This window comes from Salmo salar, chromosome ssa10 (assembly GCF_905237065.1).
Source record: "Salmo salar chromosome ssa10, Ssal_v3.1, whole genome shotgun sequence".
Classification (NCBI taxonomy): domain Eukaryota; kingdom Metazoa; phylum Chordata; class Actinopteri; order Salmoniformes; family Salmonidae; genus Salmo; species Salmo salar.
This window is the reverse complement of record NC_059451.1, coordinates 44,283,765-44,306,826: the sequence shown is the minus strand read 5'-3', so window position 1 is coordinate 44,306,826 and position 23,062 is coordinate 44,283,765. Positions and strand designations below refer to the sequence as shown.

Sequence of the window (23,062 nt, the reverse complement as noted above, 5' to 3'; positions counted from 1 at the left end):
GCATTTTAGGTTTTATTTATTTTAATGTGTATTTATGTAAATGTTTCCGTCAGTCATTATTTCTTTGTCTTATTCCTCTGAAAAAATGTATTTGTTTTCTCTTCTTTATGAGCAGAAGGAATTGTCTTTTACATTCCAGAATAAACATGGATTGTAACTGAAAAAACTATTCTGTGTTGTCTTCTTCTTACATTGACTATCTCATCCACACATTGTCTGTCCAGCACCTTCTTTACATACGTTCTCAATATCACGTTTTCCCTTTAACTGTTTGTTTGCCTACGGTAAAGATACCTGTAAGTCAGTGGAGGCTGGTGGGAGGAGCCATAGGAGGATGGGCTCATTGTAATGTCTGCAATGGAATTAATGGAACGGAGTCAAACGTGGTTTCCATATCTTTGATGTGTTTGATACTGTTCCATTTATTCAATTCCAGCCATTACAATGTGCCCATCCTCCTATAGCTCCTCCCACCAGCCTCCACTGCTGTACGTGCTGTAGACCTTACTGGCATATGCATTTCATGAGATATAACAATGTCTGTTCCGCTAATTCTATTTCTGTGGTTTACCCTTTTAGACGGTCTCAAATAACACCTTTTTAAGGCTCTGTTCTTTCATCTCCTTCCTTCTGTCCTCACACCCCCAATATGATTTATTATATATTCAAATAAAGACATGAAATATTGAACATACACATTATGGCTGTACTTAAGAAGCTGTTTTGAAATATGAGCGTTTTACAGTAAAGTTTATGTAAAGCTTTACTGCCCTCCATTGTCCATCACAGGTACTACTTTCCCATCCTCCTCCCTTCAATGTAAACAGTATCCTTCATCCCAATCCAACCCACTGCTAACAGTATACTATATCCCATACATCATTACTCATTGTGTATTTATTATTACATGTTTTATTTCTCTATTTTCTATCTCTCTGCATTGTTGGGAAGGGCCTGTCTACACCTGTTTACGAAGAATGTGCAGAATAAAATGTGATTTGATGTTTCACCAGTATCCTATATCCTACACGTCTGTCACCACTCACTGGGAGGTGGCCTCATGCAGTCACAGTCCATGGTCAGAATCCTGTTCACTAACATGTTGTTGGCTTTGTCACTGTGTCATCTTCACAGTGGCCGTAGCAATCCTTTTCCAGAGTCCATCTTGCACAGGTCCAATCGAGGGCCTCTCTCCCTCTTTTTCTTCAACGCTTTTCTTCATTTTAGAAATGATTATAAGGATACAGGTCCATACATACATGGCAATATGAAAAAGGCAGAGCTGATACATTTTGATAAAAGGTGAAAGGTCAGACTGAATGGTGGGCCCCAGGTGACAGAGGTGTACACAGCTCAGTGTCACATTCAGCAAGATGTCAAAGCTATGTGTTCGGACATGTTTCATTCCATATGCTATGTATGTATTCATCCATATAGTTGATATCTCTAGTATAATATCTCTCTGGGAAAAAACAGAAGTGTAAATATAGAGGATGTCAACAACAACGTGAAAGAAAGTGTGTTGCAGCAGCACTGATTTCGTTGTTTTTTTGGTCCAGGTCACCATAGTCTGTGGCCCTTAACCTTTCTCCCTTGACCCCTGGGATTGTATCAGTGGTAGGTAAGGCTTTGCGTAGAGGGTGGTTGCTGTGATTACAAGCTGTTGTTGGCAAGCATGCGGGTGAACTCGTCGATGAGGCTCTTGAAGGTGATCCTCCTGTCGGGGGTGCTCTCCCAACACTTCCTCATCAGCTCATACACCTGCAAGACAACATGATCATAACTAACGTAAGTTACAGAAACTACTTCATACACCTGCTAGACAACTAGGCTAGATACCCCTACCCGAGGTATAACAAAACATGTCTCCCATATATGAAATGGATGGTTGTGAAAAATGTTTTTATGCAAAAGTGGTTAAATTGATAGATATTGTGACACACCCCCTTAACTTAAACAGTGCAGAAGAATGCCTGGGGGACAGGTGTGGGGGGGCACCTAAGCTCATGTAACCCAATATCGTAAGCTATGATATTGCTCAAATTCAGAATACAAGTAGTCAGTGCATTCAGAAAGTATTCTGACCCCTTCACTTTTTCCACATTTTGTTACGTTACAGCCTTATTCTAAAATGGATTCAATTGTTTTTCCTCCTCTTCAATCTACACACAATACTCCATAATGACAAAGCAAAAACAGGTTTTTAGAATTTGTTTCACATTTATAAAAAATGTAAAACTGAACTATAACATTTACATGCAGTTGAAGTCGGAAGTTTACATACAACTTAGCCAAATACATTTAAACTCAGTTTTTCACAATTCCTGCCATTTAATCCGAGTAAAAATTCCCTGTTTTAGGTCAGTTAGGATAACCACTTTATTTTAAGAATGTGAAATAATAGTATAGAGAATGATTTATTTCAGCTTTTATTTATTTCATCACATTCCCAGTTGGTCAGAAGTTTACATACACTCAATTAGTATTTGGTAGCATTGTCTATAAATTCCGGCTACCCGGATAAAGCACTAAATAAACTTCAGTTAGTGCTAAATACGGCTGCTAGAATCCTGACTAGAACCAAAAAATGTGATCATATTACTCCAGTGCTAGCCTCCCTACACTGGCTTCGTGTTAAGGCAAGGACTGATTTCAAGGTTTTACTGCTAACCTACAAAGCATTACATGGGCTTGCTCCTACCCATCTTTCCAATTTGGTCCTGCCGTACATACCTACACGTACGCTACGGTCACAAGACACAGGCCTCCTAATTGTCCCTATAATTTCTAAGCAAACAGCTGGAGGCAGGGCTTTCTCCTATAGAGCTCCATTTTTATGGAATGGTCTGCCTACCCATGTGAGAGACGCAGACTCGGTCTCAACCTTTAAGTCTTTATTGAAAACTCATCTCTTCAGTAGGTCCTATGATTGAGTGAAGTCTGGCCCAGGAGTGTGAAGGTGAACGGAAAGGCTCTGGAGCAATGAACCGCCCTTGCTGTCTCTGCCTGGCCGGTTCCCCTCTCTCCATTGGGATTTCTCTGCCTCTAACCCTATTACAGGGGCTGAGTCACTGGCTTACTGGTGCTCTTCCATGCCGTCCCTAGGAGGGGTGCGTCACTTGAGTGGGTTGAGTCACTGACGTGGTCTTCCTGTCTGTGTTGGCGCCCCCCCTTGGGTTGTGCCGTGGCGGAGATCTTTGTGGGCTATACTCGGCCTTGTCTCAGGATGGTAAGTTGGTGGTTGAAGGTATCCCTCTAGTGGTGTGGGGGCTGTGCTTTGGCAAAGTGGGTGGGGTTATATCCTGCCTGTTTGGCCCTGTCTGGGGGTATCATCGGATGGGGCCACAGTGTCTCCTGACCCCTCCAGTATTTATGCTGCAGTAGTTTATATGTCGGGGGGCTAGGGTCAGTCTGTTATATCTGGAGTATTTCTCCTGTCTTATCCGGTATCCTGTGTGAATTTAAGTAAGCTCTCTCTTTCTTTCTTTCTTTCTTTCTTTCTTTCTTTCTTTCTTTCTTGCTTTCTTGCTTGCTTGCTTGCTCGCTCTCGGAGGACCTGAGCCCTAGGACCATGCCTCAGCACTACCTGGCATGATGACTCCTTGCTGTCCCCAGTCCACCTGACCGTGCTGCTGGTCCAGTTTCAACTGTTCTGCCTGCGGCTATAAAACCCTGACCTGTTCACCGGACGTGCTACCTGTCCCAGACCTGCTGTTTTCAACTCTCTAGAGACAGCAGGAGCGGTAGAGATACTCTCAATGATCGGCTATGAAAAGCCAACTGAAATTTACTTCTTGCACCCTTGACAACTACTGTGATTATTATTATTTGACCATGCTGGTCATTTATGAACATTTGAACATCTTGGCCATGTTCTGTTATAATCTCCACCCGGCACAACCAAAAGAGGACTGGCCACCCCTCATAGCCTGGTTCCTCTCTAGGTTTCTTCCTAGGTTGTGGCCTTTCAAGGGAGTTTTTCCTAGCCACCGTGCTTCTACGCCTGCATTGCTTGCTGTTTGGGGTTTTAGGCTGGGTTTCTGTACAGCACTTTGAGATATCAGCTGATGTAAGAAGGGCTATATAAATACATTTGATTTAAAACGTTTCAGGTAGCCTTCCACAAGCTTCCCACAATAAGTTGGGTGCATTTTGGCACATTCCTCCTGACAGAGCTGGTGTAACAGTCAGGTTTGTAGGCCTCCTTGCTCGCACATGCTTTTTCACTTCTGCCCACAAATGTTCTATGGGATTGAGGTCATGGCTTTGTGATGGCCACTCCAATACCCTGACTTTGTTGTCCTTAAGCCATTTTGCCACAACTTTGGTCGTATGCTTGGGGTCAATGTCCATTTGGAAGACCCATTTGCGACCAAGCTTTAACTTCCTGACTGATGTCTTGAGATATGGCTTCAATATATCCACATAATTTCCCGCCTCATGATGCTATCTATTTTGTGAAGTGTACCAGTCCCTCCTGCAGCAAAGCACCCCCACAATATGATGCTGCCACCCCCGTGCTTCATGGTTGGGATGGTGTTCTTTGACTTGCAAGCCCCCCCCTTTTTCCTCCAAACATAACGATGGTCATTATGGCCAAACAGTTCTATTTTTGTTCCATCAGACCAGAGGACATTTCTCCAAAAAGTATGATCTTTGTCCCCATGTGCAGTTGCAAACCGTAGTCTGGCTTTTTTTATGGCGGTTTTGGAGCAGTGGCTTCTTTCTTGCTGACCGGCCTTTCAGGTTATGTTGATATAGGATTTGTTTTAATTTTTACTAGGAATAAATGTCAAGAATGATGAAAAACTGAGTTTAAATGTATTTGGGTAAGGTGTATGTAAACCTCCGACTTCAACTGTAGATACTTTTGTACCTGTTTCCTCCAGCATCTTCACAAGGTCCTTTGCTGTTGTTCTGGGATTGATTTGCACTTTTCGCATCTCCTTTCTGAGCAGTATGACGGCTGTGTGGTCCCATGGTGTTTATACTCGCGTACTATTGTTTGTATAGATGAACGTGGTACCTTCAGGTGTTTGGAAATTGCTCCCAAGGATGAACCAGACTTGTGGAGGTCTACAATTTTTTTCTGAGGTCTTGGCTGATTTCTTTTGATTTTCCCATGATGTCAAGCAAAGAGGCACTGAGTTTGAAGGTAGGCCTTGAAATACATCCACAGGTACACCTCCAATTGACTGAAATTATGTCAATTAGCCTATCAGAAGCTTCCAAATCCATGACATCACTTTCTGGAATTTTCCAAGCTGTTTAAAGCCACAGTCAACTTAGTGTATGTAAACTTCTGACCCACTGAAATTGTGATACAGTGAATTATAAGTGAAATAATCTGTCTGTAAACAATTGTTGGAAAAATTACTTGTGTCATGCACAAAGTAGATGTCCTTCTTGTTTGTTAACAAGAAATTTGTGGAGTGGTTGAAAAACGAGTTTTAAGGACTCCAACCTAAGTATATGTAAACTTCCGACTTCAACTGTAAGTATTACTCAATACTTTGTTTAAGCACCTTTGGCAGCAATTACAGTCGCGAGTCTTCTTGGGTATGACGCTACATGCTTGGCACACCTGTATTTGGGGAGTTTCTCCCATTCTTCTCTGCAGATCCTCTCAAGCGCTGGCAGGCTGGACAGCTAATTTCACATCTCTCCATGGATGTTTGATCAGGTTCAAGCCCGGGCTCTGGCTGGGCCACTCAAGGACATTCAGAGACTTGTCCCGAAACCATTCCTGCGTTGTCTTGGCTGTGTGCTTAGGGTCGTTGTCCAGTCTGAGGTCCTGAGCGCTCTGGAGCAGGTTTTCATCAAGGATCCCTCTGTACTTTTCTCTTTGCCTCGATCCTGACTAGTCTCCCACTCCCTGCCAATAAACAACATCCCCACAGCATGATGCTGCTACCACCATGCTTCACCATAGGGATGGTGCCAGGATTCCTCGAAACGTGACACTTGGCATTCAGGCCAAAGAGTACAATCTTGGTTTCATCAGACCAGAGAATCTTGTTTCTCATGGCCTGAGAGTCTTTTGGTGCCTTTTGGCAAACTCCAAGAGGCCTGTCATGTGCCTTTTACTGAGGAGTAGCTTCCGTCTAGCCACTCTACCATAAAGGCCTGATTGGTGGAGTGCTGCAGAGATGGCTGTCCTTCTGGAAGGTTCTCCCATTGGTTTCTTAGTCACCTCCTTGACCAAGGCCCTTCTTCCCTGATTGCTCAGTTTGGCTGGGCGGACAGCTCTATGCAGAGTCTTGGTGGTTCCAAACTTCTTCCATTTAAGAATGATGGAGGCCACTGTGTTCTTGGGGACCTTCCATGCTGCAGACATTTTTTGGTACCCGTAAAATTTTATTGAATCCATTTTAGATTAAGGCTGTAATGTAAGAAAATGTGGAAAAAGTGAAGGGGTCTGAATACTTCCCGAATGTACTGTACATAAACAATCAGCATTATGATATATTTATTAGTCTTGGAAATATATACCTGGAAACACACCGATACAATAGGTGGACATATCAACTATGAATATTTATGATGAATGTAATGTAAACTTCACTTTTTGGTAGCTGTTCAAAATATTGCTCTCATTCAGGGCTGTATGGGTCTGCCTTTTTGATGTTGTGGCTATTGTAATTGGCTCTAAGGAAAACAAGTGGGCTCAGACATCGAAAAAAAATTGGGGTCAAAGACAACTTAAAGGATTTTGTACACTGCTCAAAAAAATAAAGGGAACACTTAAACAACACAATGTAACTCCAAGTCAATCACACTTCTGTGAAATCAAACTGTCCACTTAGGAAGCAACACTGATTGACAATACATTTCACATGCTGTTATGCAAATGGAATAGACAACAGGTGGAAATTATAGGCAATTAGCAAGACACCCCTAATAAAGGAGTGGTTCTGCAGGTGGTGACCACAGACCACTTCTCAGTTCCTATGCTTCCTGGCTGATGTTTTGGTCACTTTTGAATGCTGGCGGTGCTTTCACTCTAGTGGTAGCATGAGACGGAGTTTTACAACCCACACAAGTGGCTCAGGTAGTGCAGCTCATCCAGGATGGCACATCAATGCGAGCTGTGGCAAGAAGGTTTGCTGTGTCTGTCAGCGTAGTGTCCAGAGCATGGAGGCGCTACCAGGAGACAGGCCAGTACATCAGGAGACATGGAGGAGGCCGTAGGAGGGCAACAACCCAGCAGCAGGACCGCTACCTCCGCCTTTGTGCAAGGAGGAGCAGGAGGAGCACTGCCAGAGCCCTGCAAAATGACCTCCAGCAGGCCACAAATGTGCATGTGTCTGCTCAAATGGTCAGAAACAGACTCCATGAGGGTGGTATGAGGGCCCGACGTCCACAGGTGGGGGTTGTGCTTACAGCCCAACACCGTGCAGGACGTTTGGCATTTGCCAGAGAACACCAAGATTGACAAATTCGCCACTGGCGCCATGTGCTCTTCACAGATGAAAGCAGGTTCACACTGAGCACATGTGACAGAGTCTGGAGACGCCGTGGAGAACGTTCTGCTGCCTGCAACATCCTCCAGCATTTCTTTGGGGGGCCGCACAGCCCTCCATGTGCTCGCCAGAGGTAGCCTGACTGCCATTAGGTACCGATATGAGATCCTCAGACCCCTTGTGAGACCATATGCTGGTGCGGTTGGCCCTGGGTTCCTCCTAATGCAAGACAATGCTAGACCTCATGTGGCTGGAGTGTGTCAGCAGTTCCTGCAAGAGGAAGGCATTGATGCTATGGACTGGCCCGCCCGTTCCCCAGACCTGAATCCAATTGAGCACATCTGGGACATCATGTCTCGCTCCATCCACCAACGCCACTTTGCACCACAGACTGTCCAGGAGTTGGCGGATGCTTTAATCCAGGTCTGGGAGGAGATCCCTCAGGAGACCATCCGCCACCTCATCAGGAGCATGCCCAGCCGTTGTAGGGAGGTCATACAGGCACGTGGAGGCCACACACACACTACTGAGCCTCATTTTGACTTGTTTTAAGGACATTACATCAAAGTTGGATCAGCCTGTAGTGTGGTTTTCCACTTTAATTTTGAGTGCGACTCCAAATCCAGACCTCCATGGGTTCATAAATTGGATTTCCATTGATTATTTTTGTGTGATTTTGTTGTCAGCACATTCAACTATGTGAAGAAAAAAGTATTTAATCAGATTATTTCATTCATTCAGATCTAGGATGTGTTATTTTAGTGTTCCCTTTATTTTTTGGGAGCAGTGTATCTTTAGCCCCAAGTCTTGCAATTAAGTCAAAGGGGCAATCACAGATTATATTTAGTCTCAAATCCAATATGGCTGCCATAATAACATTTGATGGAGGTTAAAAATCACCTGTAAATATGAATTTAGTATTTTTTTATATTTTTTTATTGTGTACAATAGTCATGCCTATAAAGACTGTTGGTGTGTATACATTTTATTCTGAATCAGTGGAGGCTGCTGATGGGAGGACATCTCATAATAATGTCTGGAACTGCGCAAAAGGAATTGCATTTTCCACTTATTCCGTTCCAGCCAATACCCCGAGCCCGTCCTCCCCAGTTAAGGTGCCACCAACCTCCTGTGTTCTGAATCCAATATGGCCAACATGATTACATTCAAACACCTTAGCCTGCATATAAGTAGCCCTAGTTCATTTTGATTGTGTTATTCTGTCTTTTAAATTGTTTCATAAGGCTCTTGGTATTTCTAGCACTATGAGTGGCATTGCCAGGCCTCTGTTGTGTTTGAATAGTCGAAGCCAACTAGTTTTTCAAATTGTGTTCATGTTTAAATCTCACTCACACACTGACAGCATATCAATAATGGGCAATTCCACTAAATATAATAAGGTTTTCACGACACAAGCGCACAGTAGCGTAACCAAGTTATAGGGGGGGGTAATGTAATTGCAAGAGTAGGGGCTAAACATATAAAATCCACAGACAAACCTTTGCTACGACAAAAAAAAATACAGTTTTCGGTGTCTGAGCACACTTGCCTTAGAGACGATTACAATAGTCACAACATCAAAACACTTGTGACTGTATACATTTTTCTCAGGCAGGACCATACAGCACTGAATGAGAGTTGACTTGGAAAGTTGTCTATTGAACAGCTACCAGTTTTGTTTACATGCATGAGAAATATTATTATCATAACTAACGTTAGTTAAAGAAAATATTTCATACACCTGCCAGACGAACAAGGCCCACAGGCAGATGCAAGTCTCAATAATGACTTCTAGACATTACATTTCTAGGATTATTAAATTATTCTAGTCACTGTAAAAAACCCTGTAGGTGAATAAAAAAATATATCAAAAGGCACTTTTCTAGCTCCATAAATTATCTCAGAGGATGGTGATTTGAATGACCTATTGAGGATTCCTCTTTATGGTGGAGAAAGAGTTTAAAGAGAGAGAGCATGTTGTGCGTGATGGGGTGACTCTGAATAGCATGAGGTAGGCAGGCAGGTAGGTATGTAGCTAGGTATGTAGATCCTACCGTTCCAGGACAGCTCTCAGGGCGGGGCAGCCTTTTCCCCTCCTCCAGCGCCTTGACCAATCGCGTCACAGTCATCTGACCCTGAGTGGGACCAATCATCTTCAAGAACACCTATGGGGACAGGTCAGGGGGAGGGGAGAGCAGAGATACGTCACCATGGAGATGTGATGAAATGACCCCTGAAATCTAGCCAGTGAGGACTGGAGTGACTTAGAGTTGTATTGTTGTCACATACATTCAGAAGACATTAGTCATCGAACCTTACCTCTACATTACATTTAACATTCTATAATCTATTTCAAAACAGTCTGTAGACAACATAAAATGCCTTCAGAAAGTATTCACACTCCTTGACTTTTGTTGTATAACAAAGGGGGGTTAACAATGGATTTAATTGTCATTTTTTTGACAATGATCTACACAAAATACTCTATAATGTTAAAGTGGAAGAAAATGTCTAACATTTGTAAAACATTTATGAAAAATAAAACAGTAATATATCTTGATTAGAGAAGTATTCAACCCCCTGAGTCAATAAATGTTAGAATCACCTTGGGCAGCGACTACAGCTGTGAGTCTTTCTGGGTATGTCTAAGAGGTTTGCACATCTGGATTGTAAAATATTTGCACATTATTATATTTAAACTCCTCAAGCTCTGTCAAGTTTGTTGCTGATTATTGCCAGACAGCCTATCCATAACCTAATGCAGTCATCAGTCAAATATAAAGAGTGGTACTCAGTGATGTGTTGTTGGATTTCCCCCAAACATAACACTTTGAATTCAGGACATATTTTTCATTTCTTTGCCACATTTTTTACTTCCCTCCGATCCCGGCCTTATTGCAAACAGGATGCATGTTTTGGAATATATTTATTCTGTACAGGCTTCCTTCTTTTCACTCTGTCATTTAGGTTAGTATTGTGGAGTAACTACAATGTTGTGGATCCATCCTCAGTTTTAAAGTCACCATTGGCCTCCTGGTGAAATCACTGAGCGGTTTCCTTCCTCTCCGGCAACTGAGAAGGACGCCTGTATCGTTGTAGTGACTGGGTGTATTAATACACCATCCAAAGTGTAATTAACAACTTCATCATGCTCAAAAGGATATTCAATGTCTCCTTCTTTGCGAGCCATTGGAAAACCTCCTTGGTCTTTGTGATTGAATCTGTGTTTGAAATTCACTGCTCGACTAAGGGACCTTACAAATAATTGTATGTGTGGGGTACAGAGATGAGGTACTCATTCCAAAATGATGTTAAACACTATTATTGCACACAGAGTGAGTCCATGCAACTTATTATGTTACATTTTTACTCCTGAACTTATTTAGGCTTGCTATAACAAAGGGGTTGAATACTTACGGACTCAATTTTTTATTAATTTGTAAACATTTCTAAAAAATATAATTCCAATTTGACATTGTGGTATTGTGTGTCAAATTCTGGTTGTAACGCAACAAAATGTAGAAAAACACAAGGGGTGTGAATACTTTCTGAAAGCATTGTATAAGACAGTAATAGCTAATTGATATTAAGTCAGATCAGATGAGAGACTACATGTTACTTCACTGTAAATTGATCAGGGTGGTAAAGGGTATTAATAAGACCCAATGGATATGTACTAATCATGGCTACTTGGTGTGGATGAGGGAGGACATATTGTGACAGTTTGTCTGAGCAATCAGGGAGTTGCACGTGTGTGTGTGTATTATGGAACAGGCTGGCGGGAGTGGGCAGAGTCACCCTGGGCATTGACTGGCGCCATCTGCCTCAATCAGGAGACGGAAGGCCGTGCTGTCAGGCCTGTGTGTGTGTACTGACCGTCATGGGGCTGATGGCAGAGTCACAGTAGGTGAGTAGTTCATACATCGTGACACCGAAGGACCAGACATCAGAGGCCAGGTAGAACTTACAGTGGACCAGACACTCTGGGGCGTACCTGGCACAGGCGGAGAGGAGAGAGGACACACATGTCAATACAAATTCAAAATAGAGTCAGTATCATTTTCAAAGAGCAGCTTTCTTTCCTTTCCCTCTCATATCTCTTCCCCTCTCTGTACTACACTTTGTCTTATTTTCCCTCCCTCCCTCACCAGAACACAGGGCTGTCCAGGTCATCTTTGACCGTGTAATATCCCTCGTTGTCCTTGATGCTCTTGGTGAGTCCGAAATCTCCGATCTTCACCGTGCTCTCGTTCTCCACCAGAACGTTCCGGGCCGCCAGATCCCGGTGGATGTAATTCCGAGATCCCAGATAGTCCATTCCCTGGACAGAGGGGAGACACAGAGATGGTTGGAATTTATCCTATCCATAACATCCCCTTAATATCTCCATAGTATTCCCATAACACCGCCATAATGTCCCAACATTTTTCCATAACATTCCCACAACATATCTATAACACCGTCAGGTCTAGGGATCTGTTCAACCAGAGTTAATGGTCAGACTTAGGGGTATGTTAGGCAGCGGTGCTAGGGGTATGTTAGGCAGCGGTGCTAGGGGTATGTTAGGCAGCGGTGCTAGGGGTATGTTAGACAGCGGTGCTAGGGGTATGTTAGGCAGCGGTGCTAGGGGTATGTTAGGCAGCGGTGCTCGTGCTATGTTAGGCAGCGGTGCTCGTGCTAGGGGTATGTTAGGCAGCGGTGCTCGTGCTAGGGGTATGTTAGGCAGCGGTGCTCGTGCTAGGGGTATGTTAGGCAGCGGTGCTCGTGCTAGGGGTATGTTAGGCAGCGGTGCTCGTGCTAGGGGTATGTTAGGCAGCGGTGCGCGTGCTAGGGGTATGTTAGGCAGCGGTGCTCGTGCTAGGGGTATGTTAGGCAGCGGTGCGCGTGCTAGGGGTATGTTAGGCAGCGGTGCTCGTGCTAGGGGTATGTTAGGCAGCGGTGCTCGTGCTAGGGGTATGTTAGGCAGCGGTGCTCGTGCTAGGGGTATGTTAGGCAGCGGTGCTCGTGCTAGGGGTATGTTAGGCAGCGGTGCTCGTGCTAGGGGTATGTTAGGCAGCGGTGCTCGTGTTAGGGGTATGTTAGGCAGCGGTGCTCGTGCTAGGGGTATGTTAGGCAGCGGTGCTAGTGCTAGGGGTATGTTAGGCAGCGGTGCTAGTGTTAGGGGTATGTTAGGTAGCGGTCCTTGTGTTAAAGTACCTGACAGATCTGGACAGCGTAACTGAGCAGGGTCTTCAGGCTGGTCTGGCTTTTGTTGCGGGGGAGGTACTCCTTCAGACTGCCAGCAGGCAGGTACTCCATGATCAACTTGATGGCTCTGCCTCCTGCACACAGACAGATAGAGAGGATGGAGTGAGGCAAAGCAGAAGGTGTGTGTTCAGTAGGTAGGTGTGTATGTGTGGGTGTTCAGTATGTGCAGGTGTGTGTGTGTGTGTGTGTGTGTGTGTGTGTGTGTGTGTGTGTGTGTGTGTGTGTGTGTGTGTGTGTGTGTGTGTGTGCATGCGTGCTATACTCTGCTCACCCTCCTCCTGACAGATGCCTTTGTACTTGACAATGTTGTGGTGGTAAAGTTCTTTAAGGATTCCTATCTCACACCAGAGGTTGCTGCTCTGTTCCTCTCTGTTCTCTGGCTTTAAACTCTTCACTGCTACCAGCTCCCCTGTCCGGTCCCCTCTTGGGTCATACCGACACAGCTCCACCTTGCCAAAGTGACCCTACACACACACATACAGAGAACATTCTTATCACATCATACTCACATAAACATTAACATTACTTGCATATGCACACGGTCTCTGGCATGGTCAAACACACACGTGTGTTACCTCTCCTAAATCTCTAATCTTCTTGAGGAACCTCTTCTCGAACACAGTGGGGTCGACCTCCAGAGTGGGTACAGGCTTGATAGAGGGGTCTGATGGAGGGATACACACAGTTACACACTGACAACATACACAGTGGGGTCGACCTCCAGAGTGGGTACAGGCTTGATAGAGGGGTCTGATGGAGGGATACACACTGTTACACACTGACAACATACACACACACAATTACACACTGACAACATACACAGTGGGTTTATTCAGCTAAGCAACAGCACCAGTATGATGGATGTCTAACTGCGACATGACTGCAGTACCACATTCTAGCCACCATGTGGGAGTATTGAGGCAATATTTATATCCATGGGGCCCAGTTTAGGGGGAGCTGTGGAGCGTGAACCCAGTGAACTCCACAACACTCATACACACACTCTTGCAATCTCTCTCTCTAGCTAGCGCTGACAAACAGCTGCCGTCTCTCTGTGTTTTATAAATGTCCTTCAATTCGAAAGAGGCTGAATGTATCTTACTGGAGAAAGCATCCGAGCGAACACAACAGCGGCCCTCTTTCTCAGTATATGTAGGCCATCTATCTGATGCTGTCTGGGCAAAAAGAGAATGACATCGTTGCTGCCCGTAGCATTGAATGCAAGAGAAGCCAGTGAGCATTTGGCCTCCTTTGATTACATTTTTTAAATAATATTAGCCAATCAGCGTTGAGCTAAACTGAGTGAGGTTAACTGTGAATGGTCCTGGCGTGCCAAAAAATTAAAAAGTGTCAAGGGAAGCCAGTTTGGATTCGGCTTCACACCAAAGGAAAACGTAATTTACAAAAAAATATATAATTGTTGCATCTCCTTGTGTTGTGGTCCTCCGGTGGCTAGCTAGCTAGTGACAATTGTCCCTTTCTTCAATTAGCCATGGATGGAGACAGGGATTTGGTTTTACTTCATTCTGGCCAATGATCCAACCATAATTGTGCCCCTGGCCTGAGAGGATGGAAGTTCAATGTAGCTAGCTAGTTATTTAGACTAACGTTAACTAGCTGGCCTGGCGCATCGTTGCCAGGCCATGAAAGGAAGTTATGATAGCTAGCAAGCATTTTAGCCAGGTAGCTTAGGACAACAAAAGCTAAATGTTTCGGCAACATGAAAGAGGAGGTTGTCATTGGTGTTTCTCTACAAGTAGGGTGAGTCGGCATGTTTTTTTTCTTTCACTTCCCCAGTGATTTTACCCATGCACTGCTACTGCTCACTGACACACACACACACACACACACACACACACACACACACACACACACACACACCGTACTCTGTTCCTCCAGGGTGTCTATGTCTCTGACGATGGCCCTGAAGAACGGGCGTTTGCGGGGGTCGAAGGTCATACAATGGGTCATCAGTTCAGCCAGCTCTTTGCAGTCTGGAGTAGCTAACTGACACTCTGCTGCATAGAACCTCTCTTTCTGTTCAGGGAGAGAGAGGGAGGGAGGGAGGGAGGGAGGGAGGGAGGGAGGGAGGGAGGGAGGGAGGGAGGAAAGAGAGAGAGAGGGAGGGAGGGAGGGGTAGGGGAGGGCAAGAGGGAGGGAGTGGGGAAAGAGAGAGTAGCTTAAGGGTATCTGATACTTTGTGTCCAAACTGGCAATAGTGGATTAAGGTGTGCGTGTGTGTTTATACAGTATGTACCTCTGTGAGTTTCTTGTCTTTGAGGGGTACTTCTCCGTCATAGCAGATCTCCCACAGTGTTGTGCCAAAGCCCCACTTATCAGCCGCTACACTCAGGTTGGCAGAGTCCTTCACACACTCTGGAGCAATCCAGGGGATCCGGTCCACACACTCTGCAGGTTGACACACACACACAGTTAGACACACAGTATGTGTATGTAAACACAGTACAAACATTTAGTCATAACACAAACAAACAAACAGTCACATGCAGTGCAGAAACCAAAACACTATTGTAGTGAACACTCAATGAACCTTCATCTGTTTGGGGAAGGAGTTTGTCATTTTTAACACATTTACTCTATTACAGTTCCATGAGGCTCTCTGACTGTCTCCGACTCCAACCCCCTCTCTCTCCGACTCCAACCCCCTCTCTCTCCGACTCCAACCCCCTCTCTCTCCGACTCCAACCCCCTCTCTCTCCGACTCCAACCCCCTCTCTCTCCGACTCCAACCCCCTCTCTCTCCGACTCCAACCCCCTCTCTCTCCGACTCCAACCCCTCTCTCTCCGACTCCAACCCCCTCTCTCTCCGACTCCAACCCCGTCTCTCTCCGACTCCAACCCCGTCTCTCTCCGACTCCAACCCCGTCTCTCTCCGACTCCAACCCCGTCTCTCTCCGACTCCAACCCCGTCTCTCTGACTCTCTCCGACTCTAACCCCGTCTCTCTGACTGTCTCCATCTCTAACCCCGTCTCTCTGACTGTCTCCATCTCTAACCCCGTCTCTCTGACTGTCTCCATCTCTAACACCGTCTCTCTGACTGTCTCCATCTCTAACCCCGTCTCTCTGACTGTCTCCATCTCTAACACTCTCTTTCTGACTGTCTCCAAGTTCTTCCCACAAGCCCTCACGTCACTTCCAGCTGACAGGAATCCACAGCCCTGCCATGCCAGTAACATAAAGAGAGGGAGGGAGGGAGGGAGGGAGTGTTCCCATCTGTCAGATCCAGTGGTCCCGGTGGACATTAACACTGTTTGGTCTGTTTAACTTTCTTCACTCAGCCACAAACACAGTAAATGTTTACCAAACATAAATATGCAATTGGGGGGAAATATGGAATGTGAGCTGTGCCCTTGTATAGTCTTGTTCCCCAAAACATTCTCCTGGGCCACAAACCTTTCAGAACTCAACATACTGTACAATACATTCTACAATCTCAAATTGGGCCCTTGTCCTCTCTGAACTCAAAGTGGATCCCTACACATCTGCAAAATAAGATCTGTTGCTCTGGACAACAACGCAAACTGAAAAGGAACATGATGGTTGTCTTGCACTCAATGTGCATCATTTGCCAAACAAAATGATTCACTGAAGTCTTACCCTCTCTGGTCAACACAGTGATGGGTATGCCGGGGTCGCTGAGTTTGATGAAGGGTCCGCCCTCACTGTCCACTCCGTCTCTGGCTAGCAGGATGTTCTTGGTACACACAAAGCCATGCACTAGCTTCTTATCCTCCTACACAGACAGAGAGAGAGAGAGTCTCTAAGAGCTTTGCACACCTGGATTGTACAATATTTGCACTTTATTCTTAAAGAAATTCTTCAAGCTCTGTCAAGTTGGTTGTTGCCATAGATTTTCAAGCCGATGTAAGTCAAAACTGTAACTAAGCCACTCAGGAACATTTAAATGTTGCCTTGGTAAGCAACTCCAGTGTATACTTGGCTTGTGTTTTAGGTTATTGCCCTGTTGAAAGGTGAAATTGTCTCCCAATGTCTGTTGGAAAGCAGACAACCAGAATTTCCTCTCTGATTTTGCCTGTGCTTAGCTCCATTCCGCTTATTATCCTTGCCAATGACAAGCATATCCATAACCTAATGCAGTCACCACCATGCTTGAAAATATGAAGAGTGATACTCAGTGATGTGTTGGATTTACCCCAAACATAACGCCTTGTATTCAGGACATTTCTTTAACAATTTCTTTACAGTTTTACTTTAGTGCCTTTTTGCAAACAGGATGCATGTTTTGGAATATTTTTATTCTGTTCAGGCTTCCTTCTTTTCACTTTGTCATTCAGGTTCATAATGTAAAGTAACTACAATGTTGTGGATCCATCCTAAGTTTTCTCCTATCACAGCCATTCAACTCTAACTTGTTTAAAGCCACCATTGGCTTCATGATGAAATCACTGAGCGTTTTTTTTTCTTCCAACGTCTACCAATAGGTGCCCTTATTTGTGAGGCATTGGAAAACCTCCCTGGTCTTTATGGTTGAATCTGTGTTTGAAATTTACAACTCGAACTGAGGGACCTTACAGATGAGTGTATGTGTGGGGTACAGAGATGAGGTAGTCATAAAAGAATAACGTTAAACACAGAGTCCATGCAATTATTATGTGACTTGTTAAGCACATTTTTACTCCTGAACATATTTAGGCTTGCCAAAACAAAGAGGTTGAAGACATTTCAGAGTGTGTTTTTCTTACCAGGTAGCTGAGAGCGCTGGCCAGTTGTTTGGCCACCTGGAACTTCCATGGTGTACTGAGAGGACTGCGTTGTCTCCGCATGAACACATCCAACGGACCTAACTGGACAAACTCCTCCACCATGATATCTGGGAGAGAGAGAGACATGGATAGGGTTGCAAAGGGTCGGAAAGTTTACGGTAAATTTCCGTCATTTTTCCATGGGAAGTCAAGCCCGGGAATTTTGGTAATTTAGCATAAATTCATCAAAAAAGTTAGCTTATAACTGTGAACCTTTTTGAGGGATACTCAAAAGGCAATTCAAGGTCTTGTAGCATATTTTGGTTAAACTATCCCCAATTCAATGGAATTGCAACCCTCTGCATGCACTGTGCATTCTTGCATCACATGTACATCTGATTCTCAAGATCTTGCACACTAATGAGATGCTATTGAGCCCACACTACTACACTGTCAGAGCCAAGGACTACATGCTTTCTGGTAAGTTCTGATTACAATACTGGATGGGGTGAATATATTTTATATATGACATACATTTTTTTTTTGTTAACTTGTAAATAGTAGCCTACAGCAAAGTGTGTTTATATCATTTCTAACTTGTTAACAATTTCTGCTAGTTAGTGTTTGCTACAATGTGGGTTTTAGCTTGCTTGAGCCTGCTAACAAAGGAGTGTTAATTCACCTATTTCCTTACATGTTTCATTTTAAAACATTTATCTTACAAAGGAGTTGTTTAATCTAACTGCTTAACTATTCATCTGTACATGGAATTGTATTTGGGGTTTTTTTACAACTTTTTTTCTGATCTTTACAGGAAAATGCCACGGGCACTATCTGATGTGTGGAGACATTTCACTGCAGCTAATGTAGAAGGAAAATGTGTGTACATTTGCAAACACTGTGCCAGATCATATGTGAAGAATCATCTGGCCAAGTGCATAAAGTTCCCTCAGCGCTCACAAAACAAGCAACCTCTGAAAAGTTCCTCTACTTCTATTCGAGGTGAAAATGATGAATCAGACACCTTATCCGCAACTGCTCATGGTCCACCTGGAATCAGACGTGTTTTTGACTCAATGGAGGAACATAGTCAGAGAAATGGTGATGAATGTCTTGCTCGAGCTGTGCATGCAACTGATTCACCTCTGATGCTCACAGGCAATGTGTATTTGAAGAGATTTCTGAATGTTCTTCACCCAGCATACACTCCTCCAACCAGACATGCTTTATCAACTCATTTGCTGGATGCAGAGTTCAACAGAGTTCATGTGAAGGTCAAGCAAATCATAGAGAAAGCAGACTGTACTGCAATCATTTCTGATGGGTGGTTGAATGTTCGTGGGCAAGGAATAATTAACTACATCATCTCCACCCCTCAACCAGTATTCAGGAGTAAAAATGTGCTTAACAATACACAGACACAAGGGACAACAGACACACCGGTTTCTACATTGCAGATGAGCTGAAGGCAGTCATCAATGACCTTGGACCACAGAAGGTATTTGCACTGGTGACAGACAATGCTGCGAACATGAAGGCTGCTTGGTCTAAAGTGGAGGAGTCCTACCCTCACATCACACCCATTGAATCTGCTGCTCTAGGACATCATGGCACTGAAAACAATGGATACACTCTACAAGAGAGCAAAGGAAATGGTTAGGTATGTGAAGGGTCATCAAGTTATAGCAGCAATCTACCTCACCAAGCAAAGTGAGAAGAATAACAGCACCACATTGAAGCTGCCCAGCAACACCCTTTTGGGTGGTGTTGTCATCATGTTTGACAGTCTCCTGGAGGGGAAGGAGTCTCTCTAAGGAATGGTCATATCACAGTCTGCCGATATGGACAGCCCCATCAAAAGGATCCTCTTGAATTATGTATTTTGAGAGAGTGGTAAGCAGCCTGAAACTCCTTAAACCTATAGCAGTAGCCATTGCACGGATTGAGGGAGACAATGCCATCCTGTCTGATGTTCAGACTCTGCTTGCAGATGTAAGAGAAGAAATCTGTACTGCCCTGCCCACTTCACTGTTGCTCCAAGCAGAGGAAACTGCAGTTTGGAAATACCTCAAAAAGCGTGAAGACTTCGGCCTGAAGCCCATACACGCCGCAGCGTACATGTTGGACCCCAAGTATGCTGGCAATAGCATCCTGTCTGGTGCAGAGATCAACAAGGCCTATGGTGTCATCACTACCGTGTCTCGCCACCTTGGCCTGGATGAGGGAAAGGTTCTTGGCAGTCTGGCAAAATACACTTCCAAGCAAGGGCTTTGGGATGGAGATGCAATATGGCAGTCGTGCCAACATATCTCTTCAGCCACCTGGTGGAAGGGACTTTGTGATCTGAGGCTCTTTCCCCTGTTGCCTCCATCATCCTCCAAATCCCACCAACATCAGCCGCCTCAGAACGCAACTGGTCCTTGTTTGGGAACACACACCAAAGCATGCAACAGGCTGACCAATACAAAGGTTTAAAAATTGATGGCCATCCGGGCAAATTTGAGGCTTTTTGAGCCATCCTCAACAAGGTTGGAAAGTGACAGTGAAAATGAGGCCTCAGAGTCTGATGTTCAAGAGGTGGACATTGATGAGGTCCAGGGAGAAGACATGGAAGCCAACCAAAGCTTTAGTTTCTAGACTATCATTTTACAGATGTACGTTTTTGGGAGATGCGATGGATCATTGGGGATCATTCAATATTCCCTTTCTTTTGTTTTTCAATGTAATCATCCCATGTGAATAGTCAACTCATTTAATTAAAGTTCACTAAATCGTTTTTTTATTTCTATTGGACGGATTTAATCATTTGCAATTATGTCTACTTATGATGAGGTAAATGGTTTATGTATCCGTCTCCATATGATATTGTAAATATATCCAATGCAAAAAACATCTACATTTACATGGTATTAATATTAATTTGCATACATTCCCATTAATTCCCATATATTCCCGTTATTTCCCATGGAAGGTTTCCACCTCTGAATATTCCCCAAAATGTGCAAGCCTAGACATGGATAGCAGTGGAAGCTGCTGAGGGAAGGACGGCTCATAACAATGGCTGGAATAGAGCGAATGAAATGGCATCAAACACATGGAAACTATGATACCATTCCACCTATTCCGCTCAAGCCATTACCATGAGCCTGTCCTCCCCAATTAAGGTGCCACCAATCTCCTGTGCTAGCTAGTCAATACACATATACATACACACTTCAAGGCAAGCAACACTAAACCATGCATGAGAGCACCAGCTGTTCCAGACAAAAGTGTGTTCTCGCTCTCCATACCCGATGTGAGTAAGACCTTTAATTAAACATTCTCAAGGTCGCAGGGCCAGACAGAAAATCAGGACGCGTATTCAGAGCATGCGCTGACCAGCTGGCAACCGTCTTCACTGACATCTTCAACCTATCCCTGACCCGGTCTGTAATACCAAGTTGTTTCAAGCAGACCACAATAGTGCCTGTACCCAAGAACGCCATGGTAATCTGCCTAAATGACTATTTCCCTATATCACTCACATCTATAGCCATGAAATGCTTTGAAAGCCGGGTCATGGCTCACATCAATGCCATCATTACAGACACCCTGGACCAACTCCAATTTGCATACCGCCCCAACAGATCCACAGATGATGAAATTTCTATTGCACTCCACATTGCCCTCACCCACCTGGACAAAAGGAAAACAGTGCATTCAGAAATACGTTTTCCATATTTTGTTACGTTACAGCCTTAGTCTAAAATGTATTTAAAAAATCCCCCTTATCAATCTACACACTATACCCGTTAATGACAAAGAAAAATAGTTTTTGCATTTTTTGCTAATTAAAAAAAATAAATTAAAATAACATTACATAAGTATTCAGACCCTTTACTCAGTTCTTTGTTGAAGCACCTTCGGCAGTGATTACAGCCTCGAGTCTTCTTGTGTATGACGCTTAAAGCTTGGCACACCTGTATTTGGGGAGTTTCTCCCATTCTTCTCTGCTGATCCTCTCAAGCTCTGTCAGATTGGATGGGAAGAGTCGCTGCACAGCTATTTTCAGGTCTCTCCAGAGATGTTTGATCAGGTTCAAGTCCGGGCTCTGGCTGGGCCACTCAACGACATTCAGAGACTTGTCCCGAAGCCACTTCTGCGTTGTCTTGGTTGTGTGCTTAGGGTTGTTGTCCTGTTTGGAGGTGAACCTTCACCAAAGTCTGAGGTCCTGAGCGTTCAGGAGCAGATTTTCATCAAGGATCTCTGTACTTTTCTCCGTTCATCTTTCCCTTGATCCTGACTAGACTCCCAGTCCCTGCTGCTGAAAAACATCCCCACAGCATGATTCTGCCACCACCATGCTTCACCTTAGGGATGGTGCCAGGTTTCCTCCAGACGTGATGCTTGGCATTCAGGCCAAAGAGTACAATCTTGGTTTCAGATCAGAGAATCCTCTTTCTCATGGTCTAACAGTCCTTTAGATGCCTTTTGGCAAAATCCAAGTGGACTGTCATGTGCCTTTTACTGAGGAGGGGCTTCTGTCTGGCCACTCTACCATAAAGGCCTGATTGGTGGAGTGCTGCAGAGATGGGAAAACCTTCCAGAAGAACAACCATCTCCACAGAGGAACTCTTTCAGAGTGACCATCGGGTTGTTGATCACCTCCCTGACCAAGGCCCTGCTCCCCCAATTGCTCAGTTTGGCCGAGCGGCCAGCTCTAGGAAGACACTTGGTGGTTCTAAACTTCTTCCATTTAAGAATGATGTAGGCCACTGTGTTCTTGGGGACCTTCAATGCTGCAGATATTTTTTGGTACCCTTCCCCAGATCTGTGACTCGACACAACCCTGTCTCAGAGCTCTACAGACAATTCCTTTGACTTCATGGCTTGGTTTTTGCTCTGACATGCACCGTCAACTGTGGGACCTTATATAGACAGGTGTGTGCCTTTCCAAATCATGTCCAATCAATTGGATTTACCACAGGTGCACTCCAATCAAGTTGTAAAAACATCTCAAGGATGATCAAGGGAAACAGGACGCACCAGAGCTCAAATTTGAGTCTCATAGCAAAGGGTCTGAACACTAAATAAGGTAATTCTGTTTTTGCAAAAAATGACTAAAACCCTGTTTTCACTTTGTCATCAAGCGGTATTGTGTGCAGATTGATGAGGAAAAACATGTATTTAATCATTTTTACAATAAGGCTGTAACTTAACAAAATGTGGAAAAAGTGAAGGGATCTAAATACTTTCCAAATGCACTCTACCTACAGTATGCAAGAATGCTGTTCATTGACTACATCTCAGCATTCAACACCATAGTACGGTGGGTTAACTGCCTTGTTCAGGGGCAGAACGACAGATTTTTACCTTGTCAGCTCGGGGATTCAATCTTGCAACCTTACGGTCAACTAGTCCAACGCTCTAACCACCTGCTTTACATTGCACTCCACAAGGAGCCTGCCTGTTACACAAATGCAGTAAGAAGCCAAGGTAAGTTGCTAGCTAGCATTAAACTTATCTTATAAAAAACAATCAATCATAATCACTAGTTAACTACACATGGTTGATGATATTACTAGTTTATCTAGCCTGTCCTGCGTTGCATATAATCGCTTAGGTACACGTTGCTCCAACCATAAACA

The 23,062-nt window shown here is 44.3% G+C and overlaps 1 protein-coding gene across 1 annotated transcript in view; it reads right to left on the bottom strand.

Moving 5' to 3' along the window:
- Positions 1-23,062, bottom strand: part of jak1 (Janus kinase 1) — a 71,409-nt gene continuing 48,347 nt past the window's right edge. Inside the window, exons 14-24 of the mRNA XM_014123419.2 lie at positions 17,436-17,563; positions 16,330-16,465; positions 14,968-15,119; positions 14,597-14,747; positions 13,286-13,374; positions 12,982-13,174; positions 12,660-12,784; positions 11,612-11,784; positions 11,340-11,457; positions 9,518-9,628; positions 1-1,761 (exon numbers count right to left, since the gene is read on the bottom strand). Of these exons, the coding sequence (XP_013978894.1) occupies positions 1,654-1,761; positions 9,518-9,628; positions 11,340-11,457; positions 11,612-11,784; positions 12,660-12,784; positions 12,982-13,174; positions 13,286-13,374; positions 14,597-14,747; positions 14,968-15,119; positions 16,330-16,465; positions 17,436-17,563 (1,484 nt within the window). The 3' untranslated portion in view covers positions 1-1,653. The remainder of the gene's footprint in view (positions 1,762-9,517; positions 9,629-11,339; positions 11,458-11,611; positions 11,785-12,659; positions 12,785-12,981; positions 13,175-13,285; positions 13,375-14,596; positions 14,748-14,967; positions 15,120-16,329; positions 16,466-17,435; positions 17,564-23,062) is intronic.